The following is an 18895-nucleotide window of genomic DNA, read 5'->3' as shown; positions in this document are numbered from 1 at the left end:
TTGGATTTGCTACTGCTTGCGTCATTGCCTTACGTTCTCGACTGTGATTGATCGATTTTCTTATGCTTACGTTTTACGTCCTTACGGAATTTTATGTGTGAAGGCCTTTACAGTCGAGAACGTAAGGCAATGACGCAAGCAGTAGCAAATCCAACCTGTTGATTTTCTTACGCTTACGTTTTACGTCCTTGCGGAATTTTATGTGTGAAGGCCTTAACCAGTATGCCCACTCGCTCTTTTGTTTCACGTTCGCGCCGATCCGTACTGCGCATCCGACATGTTTTTATTATAACCAATCACAGGATTTTTGTACGTGTGTTAGTGCAAAGTCGGTGTGACATAGAAAAATTCGCAGTGTTGACGAATAACGCGTAAATACTTTTATACGTTGGAGCAAGTAATTACATTAATTACTTTTATTAGAACATTTTCTTTCATCGGGAATTGTGACATTTGCTTGATGTAAAATTTTTTTCAATAAATTGCATTTTGCTTCTTCTATTCTTATAATATTAGTCTTACGACGGGATCGTATACGGTTACAATCTTCCTGCCCAAACCCTTATTAACGTCAGAGACGCGTCAGTAAGACGTTATTAATACATCACTTAACGTCATTATGTTTGCCGAGTTGGTGCAGATGTTAACAGATGTCTGTTTCGCATAACGTCATCGAATCTGGATAATGCCGTTATCGATACTAAATCAAGTCGAAGTCTAAACGCGCGCCCATCCGTTTCAATGCCAGGATAGTGTTAACGGCCTTAACCCAGCGCTTCTTAATGACATAGCGTTTCAATCGGTGCTTCTGTATCGGGTTCTCCAGAGCGGCTTCCAGCCAACGGTGCTCTATAAGCTTTCCCGCAGACGGTCTTTTCCTACAGCAAGAAGACTAATGAGTGCCTTAATCTATTTGCCATTTTGTGGGAGACGCGAAGCAAGTGGAAACTTTCCTGTAGAGTGCTGTGATTTATATTAGATATAAAATATGAACAGTGACTATTCAACAAGAAACATACGTGAATGTATACGTTATTTCATTCAGCTCCCTTGCAAAGTTCGTGCAACATACTGAGTAAAAAATCTTAAGCTATCACGTTTCTCGTAATTGATATTGTTACAAAACATGAAAATACATTTGAATAATGCTATTAATAAATAACAGTGTATTAAAAATATAGAAGCTTCCTTCTGGAACGCTTGAAAATTATTGCTTGCAGGGAAAGAATATTTAAAGTCGGACCGACAAATTATGTCGTCCTTTTCGTTCAAGGTATCACGATAGATTCATTAGTTTGCAAGCAATCAAATCGAATCAAAACTGTAGGCGTCTTGGTAAAGATTAATGTTGATTGACGCATTTAAAAATATTGATTTGAGGGTGAACCGATGGTACACAGCTATCGAGAATTTTGCTTATTGTTAGAGTACAGATAAAAGGTACGTAACCGTGGACTTTATTAGCAACGTGTAAGCTTTTTGTCGCTTGCAGAATCTTCGTTTACGTAAAGCCATTCTATTATTCAAATCTAACTTTCCGTATACAAATATCCATCAGCTTGTGTCTGTTTCAAATTTAATAACAGAAAACTCTAAAGTCTTGCACTTTCGTGACGTTTTACGTATGCACATATTATTTTGTGAAATGTCACGAAATTACAAGATCTCCGTCTTATTTCCGATTATAAAAACAAATCTGCAAAAACGGACGTGAATCCGGTACTCGGTCATCAAACTAAGATGTTCGGTGCAGACATTAAGACAACTAAAACTTAACTTTTTTATTATTTATCTCCTTAATTTATTAAAAAAATTCTCTCCTAATCTTTCCTTAAAAATTTAATTATTTAAATAAGAGATAAGAATGTGTGTGCACTTGTTTATCCTTCGTAACAATATTCCTAAGAAATAAATAAATTAAGGTGGATTGAAAGGGGCTGAATAATAAAATCATTTCCCGACTGTAAAAATCAAAGATTCACATTTTCGATCGTAGATCAATCTTTGTGATTCACCTACCAAGCATATTATTACCCTAGGCGCGTATCTCATCTTGAGAACCAAACCGCTCTCCGAAATAAAGTTCACGACCGGAAGAAAAGAGGGGGATCGTTAACTATGCATGTTCCTCATCCGTTCGCGACCACGAAGCATTCGCAAGCGCGGACGTGTCATTCAACGATATATCGACGTGGATGATGCGACGTTGGGAGACTTTTTCTGTTGCTTCGACTGGAAGTACTCCGCCAACGAGTTCATCGTCTTCCTAGCAATCGTGTCGGCCGTGCACCAATCCAGGCTAACGGACTTTCTGCCCGCGCCGACACCGCTGCCTCCGACGCCGCAGGGCGTCGTGGTGACCTCCTCCCACTCGCCCAGCAGATGCAACAGCAAGTCCTTGGCGCTGCCCGGCTCGTCCAGATTCAGATTCTTGTGCAAGTCCCGCAGGTTCGATATCCGTGGAACATCCCTGCTGGTCTCGCCGAAGGATCGTTTCACGCGCGACCGTCGCCACGGGGGTGTCAGGTCCATATCCTCCGCGGCGGCGGAAGTTCTCCTGCCGATCCTCTCCCCGTTAAACTTCTCCTCGATTGTCTCGGTGATCGCCGTTCGTTCGAAGGGATATTTCCGAGAATCCCTGCGTCTCTCGGACGTGTTGCCGTCACCGATGCTCGTTCTCCTCAGGGCCACCAACACGTTACCGAAATTCGTGTCGAGATTGTATCTATCGAAACTGCGGCTACTGTGAAAGGTCGTTCCGTTGAGCTTTCGCTGCCGAGTGATACTGGACAGCTTCTCCGTGATCTCGTTGGTTTCTTTATCGACGTGAGACGCGGCCACCTTGATATTGCTTTTCGAGTAGATATCACGTTTATTGCCGACCTCGCCAGGCCTCTTGGTGAACCGCTGCGTTTCCGTTGCGCCCCCGTTACTTCCCTCATTCGTCCGCGAGCCCATAGCGATCGAGCGCAAGTGCTCGGACAGCTTGATTATCTCCTCGGCCAAGGCGATCTGGCTGGCGGGATCGCGACGGTTTCGCGCAGCCGTACCCTCGGAAGCTCTCCTTTCCAAGGACAAGCTGAGACTCGGCACGGACAACAGGTGGCTAGGATTGTCCCTCGCGGCGGAGTCCGTCATCCTCTCCGATTGCGTGCTGCTGCTGCGAAGGCTGTCGCAGGGCGAGGGACTGTGGCCCCGCAGGGATACGGATTCGTCGCGATTGCGAAGCGGGTTCCTCGGCAACGCGTGATACGAATCGATCGTGTATGGGCTGTCCGGATGCTCCCGCCAGCGCTCGACGAACAGTCTGAGATTGTCCTTGGTCACGTCCAGCTCCTCTCTGCCGTTGTAGTCGACGACACCGAAGACAGGGCGATTCTCGATAAAGGCCGTCCGTTTGGCCGCCGCCAATCCCGCGACCTCCTTCTCGCTCTTGGGCTTGTTCATTTTTCGGGCCAGCCATCGGTGCTCCCGGCATTGCGCCGCAGTCATTCGCTTTCTGAAAGATTCGAAAGGCTCGTCGTGAGGAGGGTCGTGCTCTAGTGTGCCCCAGGCTCGATAGTGCGTTTCCCTTGTCACGTGGAGACACGCGTGATTCCGCGATCCGCGAGGCGGACAATTAGAACGAAAATGTATGGACGAAGAGTACAATGATGGCGTAGATTCGAGTATCGTACAAATGTGCGTAGATTGCGTGCGTTATGTGTATCTGAGTGCAAAATTCTCGATAAGAAACTGTCCAACGGGTGGAGCTTTAGATCCCGGTATCGTTCGTTAGACATTTGGACGCTCTCGAAAATCGTTTCTCGAATGCAACGAGAATAAAACAATAGTTGCTGTACAACATCGGAACATACATGTACATTGTGCTAGAGTTAATTACAAGGGGTGCTTGTGAGCCATACACACACCCTCACAACGAGTCAATGGGGATACTTTAAACAGCGTAACAGAAGGAACTTCTTCTCCGAGTGTAACAACAGATATAGGAAATGGTAAGACGGGAATACACGAAGAAGAGATGGAGAAACTGAAAAGAAGAACGGAGCAAGGAGAGAAAGAGAAAGTGAAACACAAAAGAGTAAGATACATATACAGCACCGGCCAAAGTTATATCACCTTTAGGTTTTCTCAACATAGTGTAACATAATAGCTTTCATCAAAAGAGCATCGAATGTGCTGAAAATTTTACAGTAGACACCTGACAACAGGTGCATTTGTACACGAAGGATAAAATTTCACCAAATATACTACGATTTTCCTATTTTTTTCATTCGTGCGCTTTAAAACTAGTTATGCTAAAAAAAAATCGAAAGGTGATATAATTTTGGTCGGTACTGTATACACGCAGCAGAAAGCTATACTTACTCCTTGTCTTTCACCAGAAGGCATCTTATAAAATCTTTCGCATCTTCCGAGATCTCGGCGAAGGCCTCGTGATCAAAGTCGTACTTTGCGATAGTGACATTCGCCATTGTCTCTATATCCGTGTCGCCCATGAACGGTGATAAGCCGGACAATCTAAAATAATTAATCGCATGAAAAATCTCGATCGTTATAAGGCGTGTTCTTCGTGTAACGCTCATGTAAATTGCAATACGCGGAATCGTAACTTACAGTACGTAACAAATAACACCAATACTCCATATGTCAGTACCGAATCCAATTTGATCAAAATTTACGACTTCCGGGGCAACGAACTCGGGCGTACCGAACAATACTTGCAGTTTCTTGCTCGGATCGTATTCTCGCGCCAGGCCGAAATCGATGATTTTGATTCTATTACCTTCTTTCGTCAGGCATAGTATATTCTCTGGCTACACAACAAACAAATACATATATTTCTGTACATTTAATCAATTTTACGTAATTACACAAATAATTAAATATAAAGAAAAGAAGATTACATAGATAATTATATTCTTTACAAATACGCAGAGCAGCTTTTATTGTTAGACATTCTTTGACAAATATATGATAAAACATGAAAACTTGGAAATAAATTTATAACAGACATGTGTTATAACATGCAGTCGGGTTGTCGCTTCGAACGTTTCAAAGTATTCGTCTTCTCCTTTCTTTCAGAAGAGATAGAAGGAGAAGAGAAACACTTCGAAGCGTTTGTAGCAGCGGCGTAACCGCAACCATAGTATATAATCATAAAAAAATAACAGAAAGATTTGCGGGGAAAGTGAACGTCGAATGTTCTGAAATAATTCATATCGATAATGTAACTCAACGTGACTCACTTTCAAGTCGAGATGCAAGACCTTTTGGCCATGCATGAATTCTAGTCCCTCGCATATCTGCCGCATGAAAACGGCGCAGCTGCGTTCCGTCAGTACGAAATCGTCGTCTATCACTCTCTCAAAGAGCTCGCCGCCGTCAATCCTTAAATGATAGAAATTTCAATGTAATCCGGCAACGCGCGCGCCTCTTTCTAATCTCACGCTCCCCCGCCCGCGAGAAAGAAAACGTACAATTCTAGAACGACATATATCTGCTTTCCCGCGTCAATGGCGTCGTACAGCTGTATCAATCGCGGATGCTGCAAGCGTCGCATGATGTCCACTTCTCTCTGCACGGCGCGTTTGTCCTCCTTCTTCGTGGCGTTCACCACTTTTGCGGCGAGCATCAAGCCGCTCGTTTTGTCCTTACATCGATAAACAATTCCAAATTTTCCCCTGAAACGAGTGGAAGAACCAAAAATTAATCGGAGGCGATTGGACATTATTAATTTTTATATTGTAAATACTACAATACGTACAGCCTAAACTTTAAATCTATTATATATAACGAGGCAAAAATTATTTGCATCTCATACACGAAATAGCTACGCACAAATTGAACTGATTACATTGTAAACATATTACATATAAAATTACAATTATAGTGTGTAATATTGGGATCATCTCTTAAAGGTGTACATATATTTACATACGTCAGTAAATTTACATCTTGTAGGTAAACTTATTACCTTATATAATAAGTAAACTGCTTGATTTTGTGTAAATTTTACAATTTTTTGTAATTTTGCATCATGCATAAACAAGTATTTACACAATAAAGAGTAAAAACAATGTTGTGCAAGTACGTAAATTTATGTATTTCCATGATTAATAGTGTAATCGTTACGTTTATTATGTATGTAATTTTACATACTTTTTTTACAGTGTAGAGTAACAAGCTTGGTATAAATCACGCTCCCTGCAATCCTTGAAACTGTTGAGTAATAACAAATTACGCGTAAAAAGTGATAAACACTGGAAGATCTGCCAAAGCTGTATATCCCCAGCACGTCCCTGGCGCAGCACGAGGCAGAATACAACATACTTGTCACGGGGCCAAATCAGTGAATCATTGAGTTCGTGTATCTAAGTCAACGGATGTCGGGCGCAATTATTGCACCTAATTAAACTTTATTATCGTACAGTAATTATAGTGCACTCGAGTTATTAATTTATTAATTAATCGTGTAACATGAAGAACCCCGGTGAAAAATTTTCTCAGAATTTTTATACGAATTGGTACACTTTCCAGAAATACTGAGAAAGTCCACTTCTTTTCATATTGTTAATATTTTTTACATGTGTGAATATTCTGAGATATAAATGTTTGAAATTATAGAATGAAAAATTTCAGAAATTTCTGAATATCTCAAAACTCATACATATGAAAAAATCTAGTAAAGATACAAACTTTCTCGGTACTTCTGAAAAGTGTTCCAATTTGTACAAAAAAATCTGAACAATTTTGTAGAAAATTATAAAATTATTGAAAAAAACATATAAAATTCTGAAATGTACATACAAATTATGAAAAATTCCGAGACAAATTTTCATCAGGGAAGCCTCAATACTCGAGAGGAGTTATCGGCTAAAGATCGCTCGCGTCACTCAAAGGAGACTTGAATCTGCATGTTACAAGATTTCCTACCAGAAGACTATTGTCTCGCTCTTGCTATTATTACTATGATTATTATTAAGCTCCTCCGTTTGACATTTAATTTCTCAGCGACGTCGATATCGCTAAGGTGGCAGGAAGCAATTTGGCGAGACTCGCGTGTCGAATTGAAGTGAATTGAAATATTTCGCGATTTATTTTAGCAATTCGCTCTCGCCTACGATCTCGAGATAGCGCGGGGCAAACGCGCGTTCATTGTCAAGTCGCATTCCGGCGAGTCGGCCGAGTTCATCACCGGTGTCAAGAGCACCGGCACGCCCAGGCTCGACGCCGGAACGCCGTTTGACGCGCGTACCGTTTCACTCGCGGCTCGAGAGAGAAACGGATATTTATTTATAGACGTATCGGCGGGTCCTTGATTGCCGACGCGAACCGAGAGCGCGCGTGTTCGCCTTATCAGCAAGACCATGCTGCATTCCGCAGTCGTGTCGTGCACCTGACAGCAACGGCACATTCCTGTAATTCTGTCACCACCGTGTGATCTCGTGGAAACGGGCCAACGAGCTCTAATATCGTTGCCGCGGAGATGATATCGAGTGCTCGATACCCCGAGTATCGAGTGAAGGCTGCACGACGAAGGCATTAATTTATATTTGTATTTGGACTTTAATCGGGAGTTAATCGTCGACGGATATTATCTTCATTCAGAACAGATGGAGTGAGGAGGAGCGTTAGCGTGTTTATCTGATTATCTCAAATGCTCCACTGTTTTCTATAATCTTCCAGAGGGTTCGATTTTTTTATTAGTTTTAATTCACCAATTTTTGGAGTTGGCTTCATGCGATCGTAGCACGTTCCTCTGACCTGGAGCTCGATTCTTGAATTTATTCGCAAGAGAAACGTATGCGAAAAATTTGCTCTTGATAGAAAAGTTGTAGGGTGATTGGCTATTTGCATGTCTTTTAGCCAGCAAACTTGCAGCTTTCTTGTAAGTGCAGGATTTCTTGTAAGTCCAGGTCAAAGGAACGTGCTACGATCGCACGAAGCAGACTCCAAAAGTTGGTAAATTAAAATTAATTGCAAAGGGAATGACGGTTCATGGGACAATAAACGAGCAAAAATACAGACGTTTAGTTTTAAAGCCTGGTTGCACCAACGTCGTAAAATTTTATCTCAGCTTAACTCACCCTTGATCTCTTTCTAGGGAAACAAAAAGAGACGAAGAATGAGTTGAGCTAAAGTTCAAGTTACGTTGGTGCAATCGGCTCTAGATCTATATTTCTGCTCGTTTACTGTCTCGTAAACCTTCCGCCTTGTATTAGAAATCACGAGCTTGACTTTATCATTATTTTAAAACTAATTAACTACGTTGACGTGATCCTTGTTCCCACGTGTCAACTTCCCGGAAATTCTCGCCGTGATCGCCGCGACGTCAGATTCCTGGTTGTAACGAGATTGATATCCGTCGATTGACGCGTGATCGGCGCATCGTTGGCACGACGCACCAGGCGTCCGCCGATCGACGGATTTAAATCACTCACCGTCCGAGCTCCGACTGGATGTCATAATCGTCCTTGAACTCGACACCTCGGCGTATCGTCACGTCTCTATAGGGGAAGCTGGGCTCGATCTCTGAAAACAGGCGCGCGATCGTGAGGACGGAATGCGAGGGTAAGTGGGCGTTTGGCATTCAATTTCATCCGAGAGCCGCGCGATATCTTGAAATTAAGAAACGTGTTCGAGAGAACCGCCCTCATTCTCTTTGAGAGTTTTGGCGCCAACTTTTCGCCAAGACCTCGCGAGACGCCGACAACTCGCTATGTATATTCTTGTTCTTTTAGCAAATTTTCTTGTTACATTTTAATAATTTATTTTTTAGTGTATTTCTAATGTTTCTCTATTCTTTTCCACCCTAAACCAGACTCTATCGATTCTCTCGTCCCTTGATGTCCATTTTCAAAGTCGCCCCTCCTTAAACAGAATCCAATCTTTATTTCTTCTTCCTTATATTATTTTTTTCACGTTTATTTATTTCGCGTCTCAAAAGGATCCTTCACCAGCTGTCTTCAATTTCATGCGAGACGAGTAAAAGCGATAAGTAAGAATGAAAGCTTTACTCAAGCTCGAGATGCCCAAATTCCGAAACGCTACAAACACGCGAAAATAGCTTCTATGTTTATTCAAGCCGCGGTACGAGATACGTCTCTCCGTATCGCTAAAATTGAATTGGCCGAGAAAGCATCAGTTTTAATACTCGGGGCAGGCACTCGGACATTAGAACGCAACAGCGGGGATCACGTCGGCGCCGCTCTCGAGCAAGAATAACCGCCTTCCGATCTCCCGAAAGTCGCGCCGTTCTACTGACAGGCGCGCACGTTTCGCGTTCGCCACGAACGCGTTTCCCGCGTCTCTGAACCGAAACGTACCCTCTTTCCCCTCCACCATTTCCCGTTCGGGATTATCCCGGCCCTTTATCCTCGTCTCTTACCTCCCACCGGATCCGACTCGTCCACGCGGATCATGTTCCTCGAGTGATTTCACGACGAATCTCTCGTCTTCACGGGGAAAGAGAACGGAAACGGTGGTATTTTCCGTCGCAATTTCTCTTTCCTCCCTCTGTACCCTGTTTTTCGCTCGCGAAGCTGGAGAGCGAGGAGGCCTCGCGCGGATTTCGCGGACTCGCGCGCGATCCCTCGATCGATCCGCCGCGAGCCACGGGCGATTATGAACTATCTCGCGGTGGCTGCTCCGTGTCGCGCAGGCCGAGATGGTGGTGTCTTCTTCTTCCCCGGCTCGGACAGATTTAGATTTTCGGCGGACGCCGCGAATTCTGCTGCTCGATCACGTGGCCTGTAAACCCCTTCTAGGTGGGGGCAAAATAGCTGGCATCGCTCTCTTTCTCTCTTCCTCATCCTCTCGCGCGCGTTCTCTCTCTCTCTCTCCCTCGTATCCGTTCTCCTCTCCGTCCGCTCCCTTCATACATTTTCACAGTGATTATACCAATCCCAGCTGGTGAGATGCTAAGCCCAGGAATACGTAATTGTCCATAAGCCGACATCAAAATTATCGTGCGTCGCACCTGAAAAGGGGGGAAAAACGCCACGCATATAACTCGGAGAGGTCAATCCCTGAAACTCGAAGTAGTAAAATTCTGCCTGACCTGTTTACAGCGTGCCTGAAATAAGTCGCCGAACCACCGTTAATCGCTACAATAATATTACACACTTGTGTGTGGCGTCTTCTTATATAAATATCATCCTTTTTTCGGAGGAAAATATTAATATATTATATTAAAGTGTTAAAATGTATGTGTATTGTATATTAAAAAGATACTTACAATATCTCCTTAGATAATATGGAAGAAACACATTAAAATTTTAATAGCCTTCATCTGCCCATTCAAGAATATGTCCATATCTCTCAGGATTAAAGAATACAGGAAGCTACAATTATCACAGACTCGCATGATTAAAAATTCTAAATATAAAAAATATAAATATAATTTATACGCACAGTAAGGCTATCGATTTAAGTTTTAAAAAAAAATGTAATGTGTTATTAAAATACTTAAAATAAACCGTATTCTTCTCAATCATTCATTACATGTCACATCAATCCAATTCACCATAACGTCTCATCTTTTAATAGCCCGACATTTCAATTATGAAATATCTATGGGATACAATAAGAAGAACAAGGCTCTCTCTTATTTTCTCTCTTAACGAATACACAATTGCGAGAGTGCTCTGTTAAAGAATTACGACATGGGAGGAAACACAAAAATCGACACGTCCTCGCAGATTTTACTTTAGGCAATAGTATCATAAAAAGATCCCTGTTGAAAATATTAAATAGAATATGATCAGAGTACATGCAATTTCACCGTAAATAAATAAGTCTTATTAATTTACATTGAAATTGCACGTGATCTAATGCAATCTGATCATTCCAGTGAGAACACCAACGTCGAGACTGCGGCGTCCCAACCGTCAGTTTTCGAAAATAATTAAAAGTCTTGCAACTTCATTTTTTGTAGTAAATAAGTTCACTTGACAGTTCCTCTCGAATAAAATGTTAATTGTAGAACGTTGAACGTAGTAATTTAATGCAAAGAATAAAGTTCTAAAATTTAAAAAACTGACGATTGGAATGTGGTTTTGACCCCATTGACGTCGATTCGACCTTAGTGTTCTCACTGGGACGTTCCATCTGTTATTTTAAACAAAGATATGCACTTTATGAGAACCTCCGCCTGAGACTCCCGCAATCTGATTGAGCCATAACTGTGCAAACTCCAGGAAAAAAGTGCTTTTACAAAGCATCGTTGGGGCATAGGGCACGTGCTCGGCCCAATTGCAAAGTCGTGATCTTCGGCGACCTGAATTCCAGCAGGCGCACGTAGCACTCCGTTTAGTTTAAACGCGAATACATTGTGCCGATTTATTGCAGCGTATATCCGAGAAGAGCGGACGTGACGTTTTCCGTTAACGACTTCGGGGAAAGATCCAACTCTGTCATTTCGATCGAACAGAAGTGGTCGAAATGTCCTCTCGGGCACGCTCTGAAACGATTTCAACTGGACACATTAATTAATCGTGAATTATTTGCACCAGATCACATATACATACATAAGTTGATGTATTAACATACAAGTTATATACATATGTATATGTATATCTAACATATAAGTTGTAAGAAAATGTTATATTTTGTGAAAAATATAATAATCGATTTTCCGTATCGTTGAAAGATTAGTCTTTCGTAACTGAACTATAGTATACTTTTTGTACTTAAGAAAGAATAGAGGTGATTTAACATTAAAAAGAACTACAGAAGAATAAAAAATTAAAAAACTTCTGCTGCAAAAAGACTGGGCCTTTTTGGGGGCAGTCGACTTTTTATTTAAAAAAAACGAACGGAAATTAAAACTATCACTTCCTGGTTTCGTCTTAATGCGTACTTTAATCGTGTGGAAAAATTTTGCAATTTTATAAAGCCAATTTCAAATTTCATTAGAATTACGAATGGAAACTTTCAAATACCAATACCTATCCTTTTTATTAAACTTCCGAACTGAGTGTTTTAAGTATGAAAAATAGCTCCGCTATGCGGTCCGCAACTTATCCTGGTATTATTTTGCGCATAAAAGCCAATAAAAAGAATTACAAGCGCAAAAACTATATTTGACTCTCGGCAAAAAAAAGATGACTGAAGGATCCTCTTACGACGTTTGGTGAAACAGGGAGTAATTATTGTTGTAGGCTTATGTCGATTCAGTACCAAGTGAAAGATTAATATTTACTGGCGATACCGAATGTACATACGTGGAGATAAACATCGCTGGAGGGACATACATCATCATATTTACCAATATTTGCGCCACTGTTGTCTGGAAAACCGACGTCGCAAACTCGTAAATTCCACGAAGGATGAAATGAGAGAAGACAATGGCCGCGTTCAGCAAACGCAACTGTTGAGTGAGCGCTCAGTATGATTGGTTAATACTTTTAGATCCAGCCAATCATATTAAGAAATCACTGAGCGCTTAGGCTGGATTTACATGGAGCGTAACTTGCGTAGCGTAACCTGCGTATCACCAATCACAGGGTCATTCTGATAGAACCGTTTCAATAATTCCGTTGAAATAGTTCCGTGATTGGTGATACGCAGGTTACGCTTAAGGCCAATGTCCACGTTGCTAGAACTTGGTCCAAGTTCTAGCATCGTGGACATTGGGCTTTACGCAATTAAGTTACGCTCCATGTGAATCCAGCCTAACTCAACAGTTGTGTCTGCTGAACGCAACCAATGGCCACGTTCAGCAAGCACAACTGTTGAGTGAGCGCTCAATGATTTCTTAATATGATTGGCTGGATCTAAAAGTATTAACCAATCATACTGAGCGCTCACTCAACAATTGTGTCTGCTGAACGCGGCCAATCGCGCCGCGCCTCCTGTCCGTCGCGTCGGGGGCCGGGGGCGCCGGGGCTGCCAACGCGGACATGCGCAGACGAACTGTGGTCATACCGTGTGCAGACGGCGCGGGATGCCGCATGGGGTTTCAATGGATCTCCTAACCTCGTCATCGTAGCGATTTTACTAAATACGGAATAAGAGTTCATTCTGTTTCGTGCACCGGAGGACAGAATACATTAAAGACGCCTGAGTATTCTCAAACCTAACTGGAGATCTCACACTAAAGAGACGTGATTTTGTCGGCACTAATCAAGACTGGATTGTAAGTGATTTAATCAGCTCAGATGGAACAGAAAAGCAACATCCAAAATGAAGCAAGCAAGAAGAAGCATAAATGTAGTTACCCTGACTGCCATGCCGTGTTTTTACGACCTTCCAGATTGGAGAGGCACATAAGATTACATACTGGAGAGGTAATAATCGTCGCAGTGTGAAAGTAATTCTGTTGTGTGATTTTTCAGTGTTTAACGACTAATGATTTTATGCAATAGAGACCGTACAAATGTAGCCATCCAGAGTGTACAAAGTCATACACGAATTCATCTCATTTAAAGAGGCACTTGGAAACGCACAATCGCACCAAGAAAGTATACAAGTGCGTATACGCCGGTATACATTTTAATTGGACCTGTAGACTATACATTTAATGTATCACTGTGTTAATTTCAGGTGTACGAAGTGTCTAGTATCAATCGGCCAGTTTCACAATCTGAAACGTCATTACAAGCGGATGCACGGCGAGGAGAATAGGCTCGTATGTGAGGAGTGCGACAAGACTTTCAACAAGAGGTGTCAGTTTGCCGACCATCGAGCTGCGCACTCAGCCACGCCCACGATCTACAAGTGTGATAAGTGTAGCAGAAGTTATCAGAATTACAGTAGGTTTAAGCGGCATCGACAGAGTCACAAGAGTTACCCTTGTCCGAATGGATGCTCGGAGATATTCGATACGTTGCTGCTTCTGCACGCGCACATAAAAACAAAACATGTAACACGTAGGTATCAAGCCCAATCTACAATGTGCTTCCTGCATCTAGAAACATTCTATTTTGTGTAAAGAAATCAAAACACTTTACAAACTTGCCGACAATTTGCGATTGTACAATGTATAGTGCACAGTTCATCAACTTGCCCAAATTTTGTAAATGTATCTATTGGCCAGGAAATAGAATGTTTCCAGATGCAAAGGACACGTTGTAGATTAGCCTGTAGAAACAAGTGTAACATAGGAATGGAACCTGAGCAGAGCAAACTTTTATTTCAGATTACAAATGCGACACTTGCGACAAAGTATTTCTTAATAAATCCAGAATAAGGGAACACTGCAAGATACACCTTGAGAAGAGATTGGTTCTGCCGTGCCCGTACGACGACTGCCTTAGAGTTTACTTCTTCAAATCTAACTTGGACGAGCACGTGAGGATTATGCATCACGGAAAGAGATTTTATTGCAACCTGTGCTCCATGGGGCTTACGTCGAAGCAAAGGTTGCTAGAGCATATTCAGCGTCATTATAAAGTCAAGGAGGAAAGCAAAGTCAAGGCACCACGGAAAAAGCGGAAGGATATTGGTGTACCAAAGAAAAGCGTGATAACTGCCTTAATTGGCGTGGATATGCCATATGATTTGGAAAAGATGATACTGAACCGAGAAACCACGATGAACAATACAGCAAAAGACTTGGAAATCTTGATAAATTGACAATATAGATGTATCTCTAGATTCATTTTGTGATATAATTAAGTTGATTGTAACATTTTTATAGTTGAACGTAAGCTAAAGTGGTGTTTAGCTCTAAGACTGCTAACAGATACAACTATTAAAACGCAAATTCGTTATGAGAAGAGAATTCTTCAAGAATGCAGACATTTTTATTAGTTTCCCAAATAATTTTGCGCGTCAGATTTGAAACGAGGAAAGCCGAAGAGATATCCTATTGGATTTGGCTTTAAGCCTCCGCTACAATGATTCTCGGTTCTGTTTACAATGGTCGTAGTCGTAGTCGCTCGATAAGAATTGACCAATCGCAGTCGATTATTCTTACGACTACGACCATTGTAGACAGAACCGAGAATCATTGTAGCGGAGGCTTTAATCGACTGCGATTGGTCAATTCCGTCAGATACATAAGAATTGATCAATCACAGTCGACTATTCTTACGACTACGACTTTACGACTTCTATGTAAACGAGGCTTTACGATAAAGTCATGCGCTCAATCCACTCGATCGTCTTCCGAGCTTGCGGAACATAATCTATGGTTTTTCCTTTCGGTATAATATCTGGCGATTCTTTAGTTAATAATTTAAATGGCCACGTTGTGTTTACGCATTTGTTGTATAAAATAATTTCGTAAGTTTCTCCCAAACTTTCGAAAGCCGTTAGCACGTCGCCCAGACGTACGCACGATACGGAAGTGAAAAATATGCGAATCGACGTGTACATATGTCACCGGCCGGTAATTTTGTGTACGTGGTCACTTATTGGATTCTACCCGGCATTATTTATGTGCGAATGTACGTGCGTTGTTAAAGGCGCGTCAGATTCTCTAAGATTAAGGCGTCCGCACACATTCCGGAACCGAGACGTTCGTCGCTTACATTCGCTGGGTGTTTTCCTCTGATAGTGCGATTATAACCTCGAGTAGTAACGGGCATGTGCCCAGGCCGCATGCGAGTTGAATATACGAAACTCTGTTAGCGTCCCTTAAACACTAGTCCATTCGATAAAAGTGCTGTAACGCTGTATCTCTGTAAGCTATGTAGAACTGTAGAATATGAGAGAAAGAGCAAAGAGGAGAAAAAAGCTACAGAGCTTATAGAGCAAAAGTTTTCTTGCAGGATATATTTTTCAGCCTATATTTTCCAACATTTTCAGTCTGTAAGCTCCGTAGCTCTCTAGTTTTTCGCCTCTTTGCTCTTCACTCTTTGGCTGATGGCAGAGAACAATCCGTAAACCCTTGCAAGGCAGAGAAAATTGTATACAATAGCCTTTCACGACTTTCTTCTTTGCCTTGTCTTACGACTGCGAAGACGGTCTTAAGCGTTTACGGATCGTTCTCTGCCGTCAGCCTTTAGGCCCGACCAGAAAGATTGTCATGACCATTCATCGCATCGCAAGGTGACATTCGTCTATGACAATTGTTTGTGCGTTGACTTCCGACATCGATTTGCGTCTTATTACGGAATCGTAAACACAACAATCTTTCTACTCAGACTCTCTGTTGCTCTACAGTGTTAAATAACTCATAGCGATACAGCTTTACAGAGCATTTTTACAGAATGCATCCCCTAGTCTACTTGTTTACACTTTACGTTACGCAAAACATCTCGCAATAAGTCTATGTGGGAAAAAGTCTGTTTAAAGTTTGGATTTTTGTTTGCAGATTGATGCTGTAACAGATTCGAGATTTGCTTGATTTAAAATTACTGTACGTTCCTCTGCATCGACATGGTGACGTTGTTAAAGACGAGGGGTCTGCGCATGACTGCGCAGAAGCAAGAGACACTTTTGAAGCTAACTGTGCTTTCTTTAGCAGCAATTTTATGTAGGTTCATTTATTACCTTTGTACTGTGACTCGTTAGGTAACGAAATGTCGATTAGCTACATTCGGTCATTCGCACCGTTACAATTTTCTTTTCCAGCGTTTGCAACGCGCTTGTTCTCAGTGCTAAGATTCGAAAGTGTCATTCACGAATTTGACCCGTACTTCAATTATCGCACCACGAAGTATTTAGCTGAAAATGGGTTCTACAGTTTCCACAATTGGTTCGACGATCGCGTTTGGTATCCACTTGGAAGGATAATAGGAGGTATTGCGATACGTCAGCTAATTTTGACGCGGGTTTTCGGAAGAGAAAGAGAAATTCGATATTTTAAGAATGGATGTTGCAGGTACCATATACCCTGGTTTGATGATAACTTCAGCAGCGTTGTACCGTATCTCGTGGCTACTTAACATCACGCTGGATATACGTAACATTTGTGTCTTCCTCGCTCCACTGTTTTCAAGTTTAACAACAATTATTACCTATCTGCTTACCAAAGAGTTAAAGGTACCGTTTGTATTTTGTATTACTGGTAGCGTTGTCTTTGACACGGATGCAGCGGCGTTCTACCATGTTTATTTCATTTTTTTTTCTAGGATTCCGCATCAGGTTTATTCGCAGCCGCAATGATTGCAATTGTACCTGGTTATATATCTCGGTCGGTTGCAGGTTCTTACGACAATGAAGGCATAGCAATCTTTTGTATGCTATTCACGTACTACATGTGGATCAAAGCCGTGAAAACAGGAGCGATATGTTGGGCCACGTGCGCCGCACTGGCCTATTTCTACATGGTGTCTTCGTGGGGCGGATACGTCTTTCTGATTAATTTGATTCCGTTGCATGTGCTGACGTTGATGGTGACCGGCAGATTTTCTCACAGGATATACATCGCGTACAGTATTCTGTATTGTTTGGGAACCATTTTGTCTATGCAGATCTCATTCGTTGGTTTTCAACCGGTTCAGAGCTCCGAGCACATGCTCGTAAGTTGCGAGAATACTTTTAAGAAATTAGATGTCAGCATTCAACGTGAAATTTTATGCACAGCTTTATTCACTTTATTCGTTTCTCACAGGCACTAGGCGTTTTCGGCCTTTGCCAAATACACGCATTAGTAGATTATTTGCGGAGTAAACTGTCCCAGAAAGAGTTTGAGGTATTATTCCGTGCTCTGCTTGCTGTAGTGGTTACAGCGTCGTGCCTAGTTGGTGGTATTTTAACCATCACAGGTACTGATCATGTATATTTTTTAATACATTACATAGTATTTGTCAAATGTATTATTTTACTCGTGATTATTCTCTTGTGTGCATTACTTCATTTTTTTTCAAGGAAAAATTTCACCATGGACTGGACGCTTTTACTCCTTGCTCGATCCATCTTATGCAAAAAATCATATTCCTATAATTGCTTCGGTTTCGGAACATCAGCCAACGTCATGGAGTTCCTTCTACTTTGATCTGCAAATACTTGTATTTTTGTTCCCATCAGGCTTGTACTTCTGTTTCTCTAGGTTAACAGACTCGAACATTTTCTTAATTTTGTATGGAGTTACCAGTTTATACTTTGCAGTAAGTAAAAGTATATAAGATTAATTGCAATTTTGTATACACTTTTACACGTTTACTTTCCTGTGTTTTATATATATTGTGTTTGAATAGCATCTATTCAATATTTTAGGGAGTGATGGTACGTTTGATGCTAGTACTTGCTCCAGTAATGTGCATTTTGGGTGGAATTGGAGCATCTTCTCTATTGGTTACTTATATGAAACAAGTTGAAAGTGGAAAAGTTGTCGATAAGAAAGCCAAGAAATTCGAAAATAATTATATCTTGAGGAGCGAGGTAAGTTGGAGGAGCTTCTGATATTTCAAGAAAAAGAGACATGCCTAACAATACGATACGGCATTTGGGCATAGAAAAAGTAATGTTAAATTAAGAACATATATAAAAATCTTTTCAGATCGCCACACTTTTCATCGTAGTAATGTCCATACTCTTCCTGTCTTATACCTTTCACTGCACGTGGGTTACAGCAGAAGCTTATAGCTCGCCTAGTATTGTATTGTCTGCACGGTCCCCTGACGGTGGACGGATGATTTTTGACGATTTTAGAGAAGCATACTACTGGTTACGTATGAATACACCTGAGGTAAGCGTTATTAGTTACTTTTTGGTATTATTTCAAATGCAAATGATTAAATGTCTGAATTAGAATTCACAATTCAAGTATTCGTTTAAAAATACAGTGTATAAATAGATAATATATGGTACAACATGAAAAATTATTGTAACTTGAAATATTTGAGGAAACATTAAGACAAATCATTCCATCTTCTTTTCAGAATGCTAAAATAATGTCTTGGTGGGATTATGGGTATCAGATAACTGCGATGGCAAATCGTACTATTTTAGTAGACAATAATACATGGAATAATACGCACATATCAAGAGTCGGCCAGGC

General features: G+C 41.5%; 3 protein-coding genes across 7 annotated transcripts in view; 2 read left to right on the top strand and 1 right to left on the bottom strand.

Annotated features, from left to right (window-relative positions):
- Positions 1 to 801: 801 nt before the first annotated feature.
- Positions 802 to 10351, bottom strand: LOC105566253 (calcium-dependent protein kinase 4-like). 2 transcript variants are annotated; one of them, XR_001009266.1, is made up of 10 exons: positions 10241 to 10351; positions 10064 to 10161; positions 9392 to 9982; positions 8445 to 8535; positions 5481 to 5684; positions 5250 to 5391; positions 4618 to 4817; positions 4369 to 4521; positions 2020 to 3499; positions 802 to 878 (listed from the first exon to the last, which is right to left on the bottom strand). XR_001009266.1 is itself a non-coding variant. In XM_012020123.1 (9 exons), exons 3-9 carry the CDS (start codon positions 9423 to 9425, stop codon positions 2176 to 2178), a joined length of 2148 nt encoding a protein of 715 aa, XP_011875513.1. In that variant the 5' UTR covers positions 9426 to 9982; positions 10064 to 10161; positions 10241 to 10351; the 3' UTR covers positions 957 to 2175. The 2 variants fall into 2 exon arrangements, 1 of the variants encoding a protein (XP_011875513.1); XM_012020123.1 differs by lacking the exon at positions 802 to 878 and having other exon boundaries at positions 957 to 3499.
- Positions 10352 to 12907: 2556 nt separating this feature from the next.
- Positions 12908 to 14728, top strand: LOC105566252 (zinc finger protein 525-like). The gene is made up of 4 exons (XM_012020121.1): positions 12908 to 13292; positions 13371 to 13474; positions 13549 to 13874; positions 14144 to 14728. The coding sequence occupies exons 1-4, from the start codon at positions 13164 to 13166 to the stop codon at positions 14578 to 14580; spliced, it is 996 nt and encodes a 331-aa protein (XP_011875511.1). The 5' UTR covers positions 12908 to 13163; the 3' UTR covers positions 14581 to 14728.
- A 339-nt stretch (positions 14729 to 15067) lies between these two features.
- The window catches only part of LOC105566249 (dolichyl-diphosphooligosaccharide--protein glycosyltransferase subunit STT3A), a 6525-nt gene continuing 2697 nt past the window's right edge, over positions 15068 to 18895 (top strand). Inside the window, exons 1-10 of one of the 4 annotated variants that reach the window (XM_012020119.1) lie at positions 15068 to 15152; positions 16265 to 16426; positions 16525 to 16692; positions 16775 to 16935; positions 17025 to 17414; positions 17507 to 17660; positions 17764 to 18002; positions 18112 to 18276; positions 18395 to 18583; positions 18777 to 18895. In XM_012020119.1, coding sequence (XP_011875509.1) covers positions 16330 to 16426; positions 16525 to 16692; positions 16775 to 16935; positions 17025 to 17414; positions 17507 to 17660; positions 17764 to 18002; positions 18112 to 18276; positions 18395 to 18583; positions 18777 to 18895 — 1682 coding nt within the window. In that variant the 5' untranslated portion in view covers positions 15068 to 15152; positions 16265 to 16329. Of the gene's footprint in view, positions 15396 to 16264; positions 16427 to 16524; positions 16693 to 16774; positions 16936 to 17024; positions 17415 to 17506; positions 17661 to 17763; positions 18003 to 18111; positions 18277 to 18394; positions 18584 to 18776 lie in introns of all 4 variants that reach the window. The other 3 variants (XM_012020118.1, XM_012020116.1, XM_012020117.1) reach the window with 3 other exon arrangements.

Source organism: Vollenhovia emeryi, unplaced genomic scaffold (assembly GCF_000949405.1).
Source record: "Vollenhovia emeryi isolate VEMERY1.0 unplaced genomic scaffold, V.emery_V1.0 DF939146.1, whole genome shotgun sequence".
NCBI lineage: Eukaryota > Metazoa > Arthropoda > Insecta > Hymenoptera > Formicidae > Vollenhovia > Vollenhovia emeryi.
This window is presented reverse-complemented; position numbering and strand designations above follow the sequence as displayed.

Coding starts and splice junctions, on each gene's coding strand:
- LOC105566252 (XM_012020121.1), top strand. CDS start 13,164: ATGGAACAGAAAAGCAACATCCAAAATGAAGCAAGCAAGAAGAAGCAT. Junction 13,475..13,548: donor CGCACCAAGAAAGTATACAA/GTGCGTATACGC, acceptor TGTTAATTTCAG/GTGTACGAAGTGTCTAGTAT. Junction 13,875..14,143: donor AAAAACAAAACATGTAACAC/GTAGGTATCAAG, acceptor CTTTTATTTCAG/ATTACAAATGCGACACTTGC.
- LOC105566253 (XM_012020123.1), bottom strand. CDS start 9,425: ATGATCCGCGTGGACGAGTCGGATCCGGTGGGAG. Junction 5,685..8,444: donor ATCCAGTCGGAGCTCGGACG/GTGAGTGATTTA, acceptor CACTCGTTTCAG/GGGAAAATTTGGAATTGTTT. Junction 5,392..5,480: donor ATATATGTCGTTCTAGAATT/GTACGTTTTCTT, acceptor CTATCATTTAAG/GATTGACGGCGGCGAGCTCT.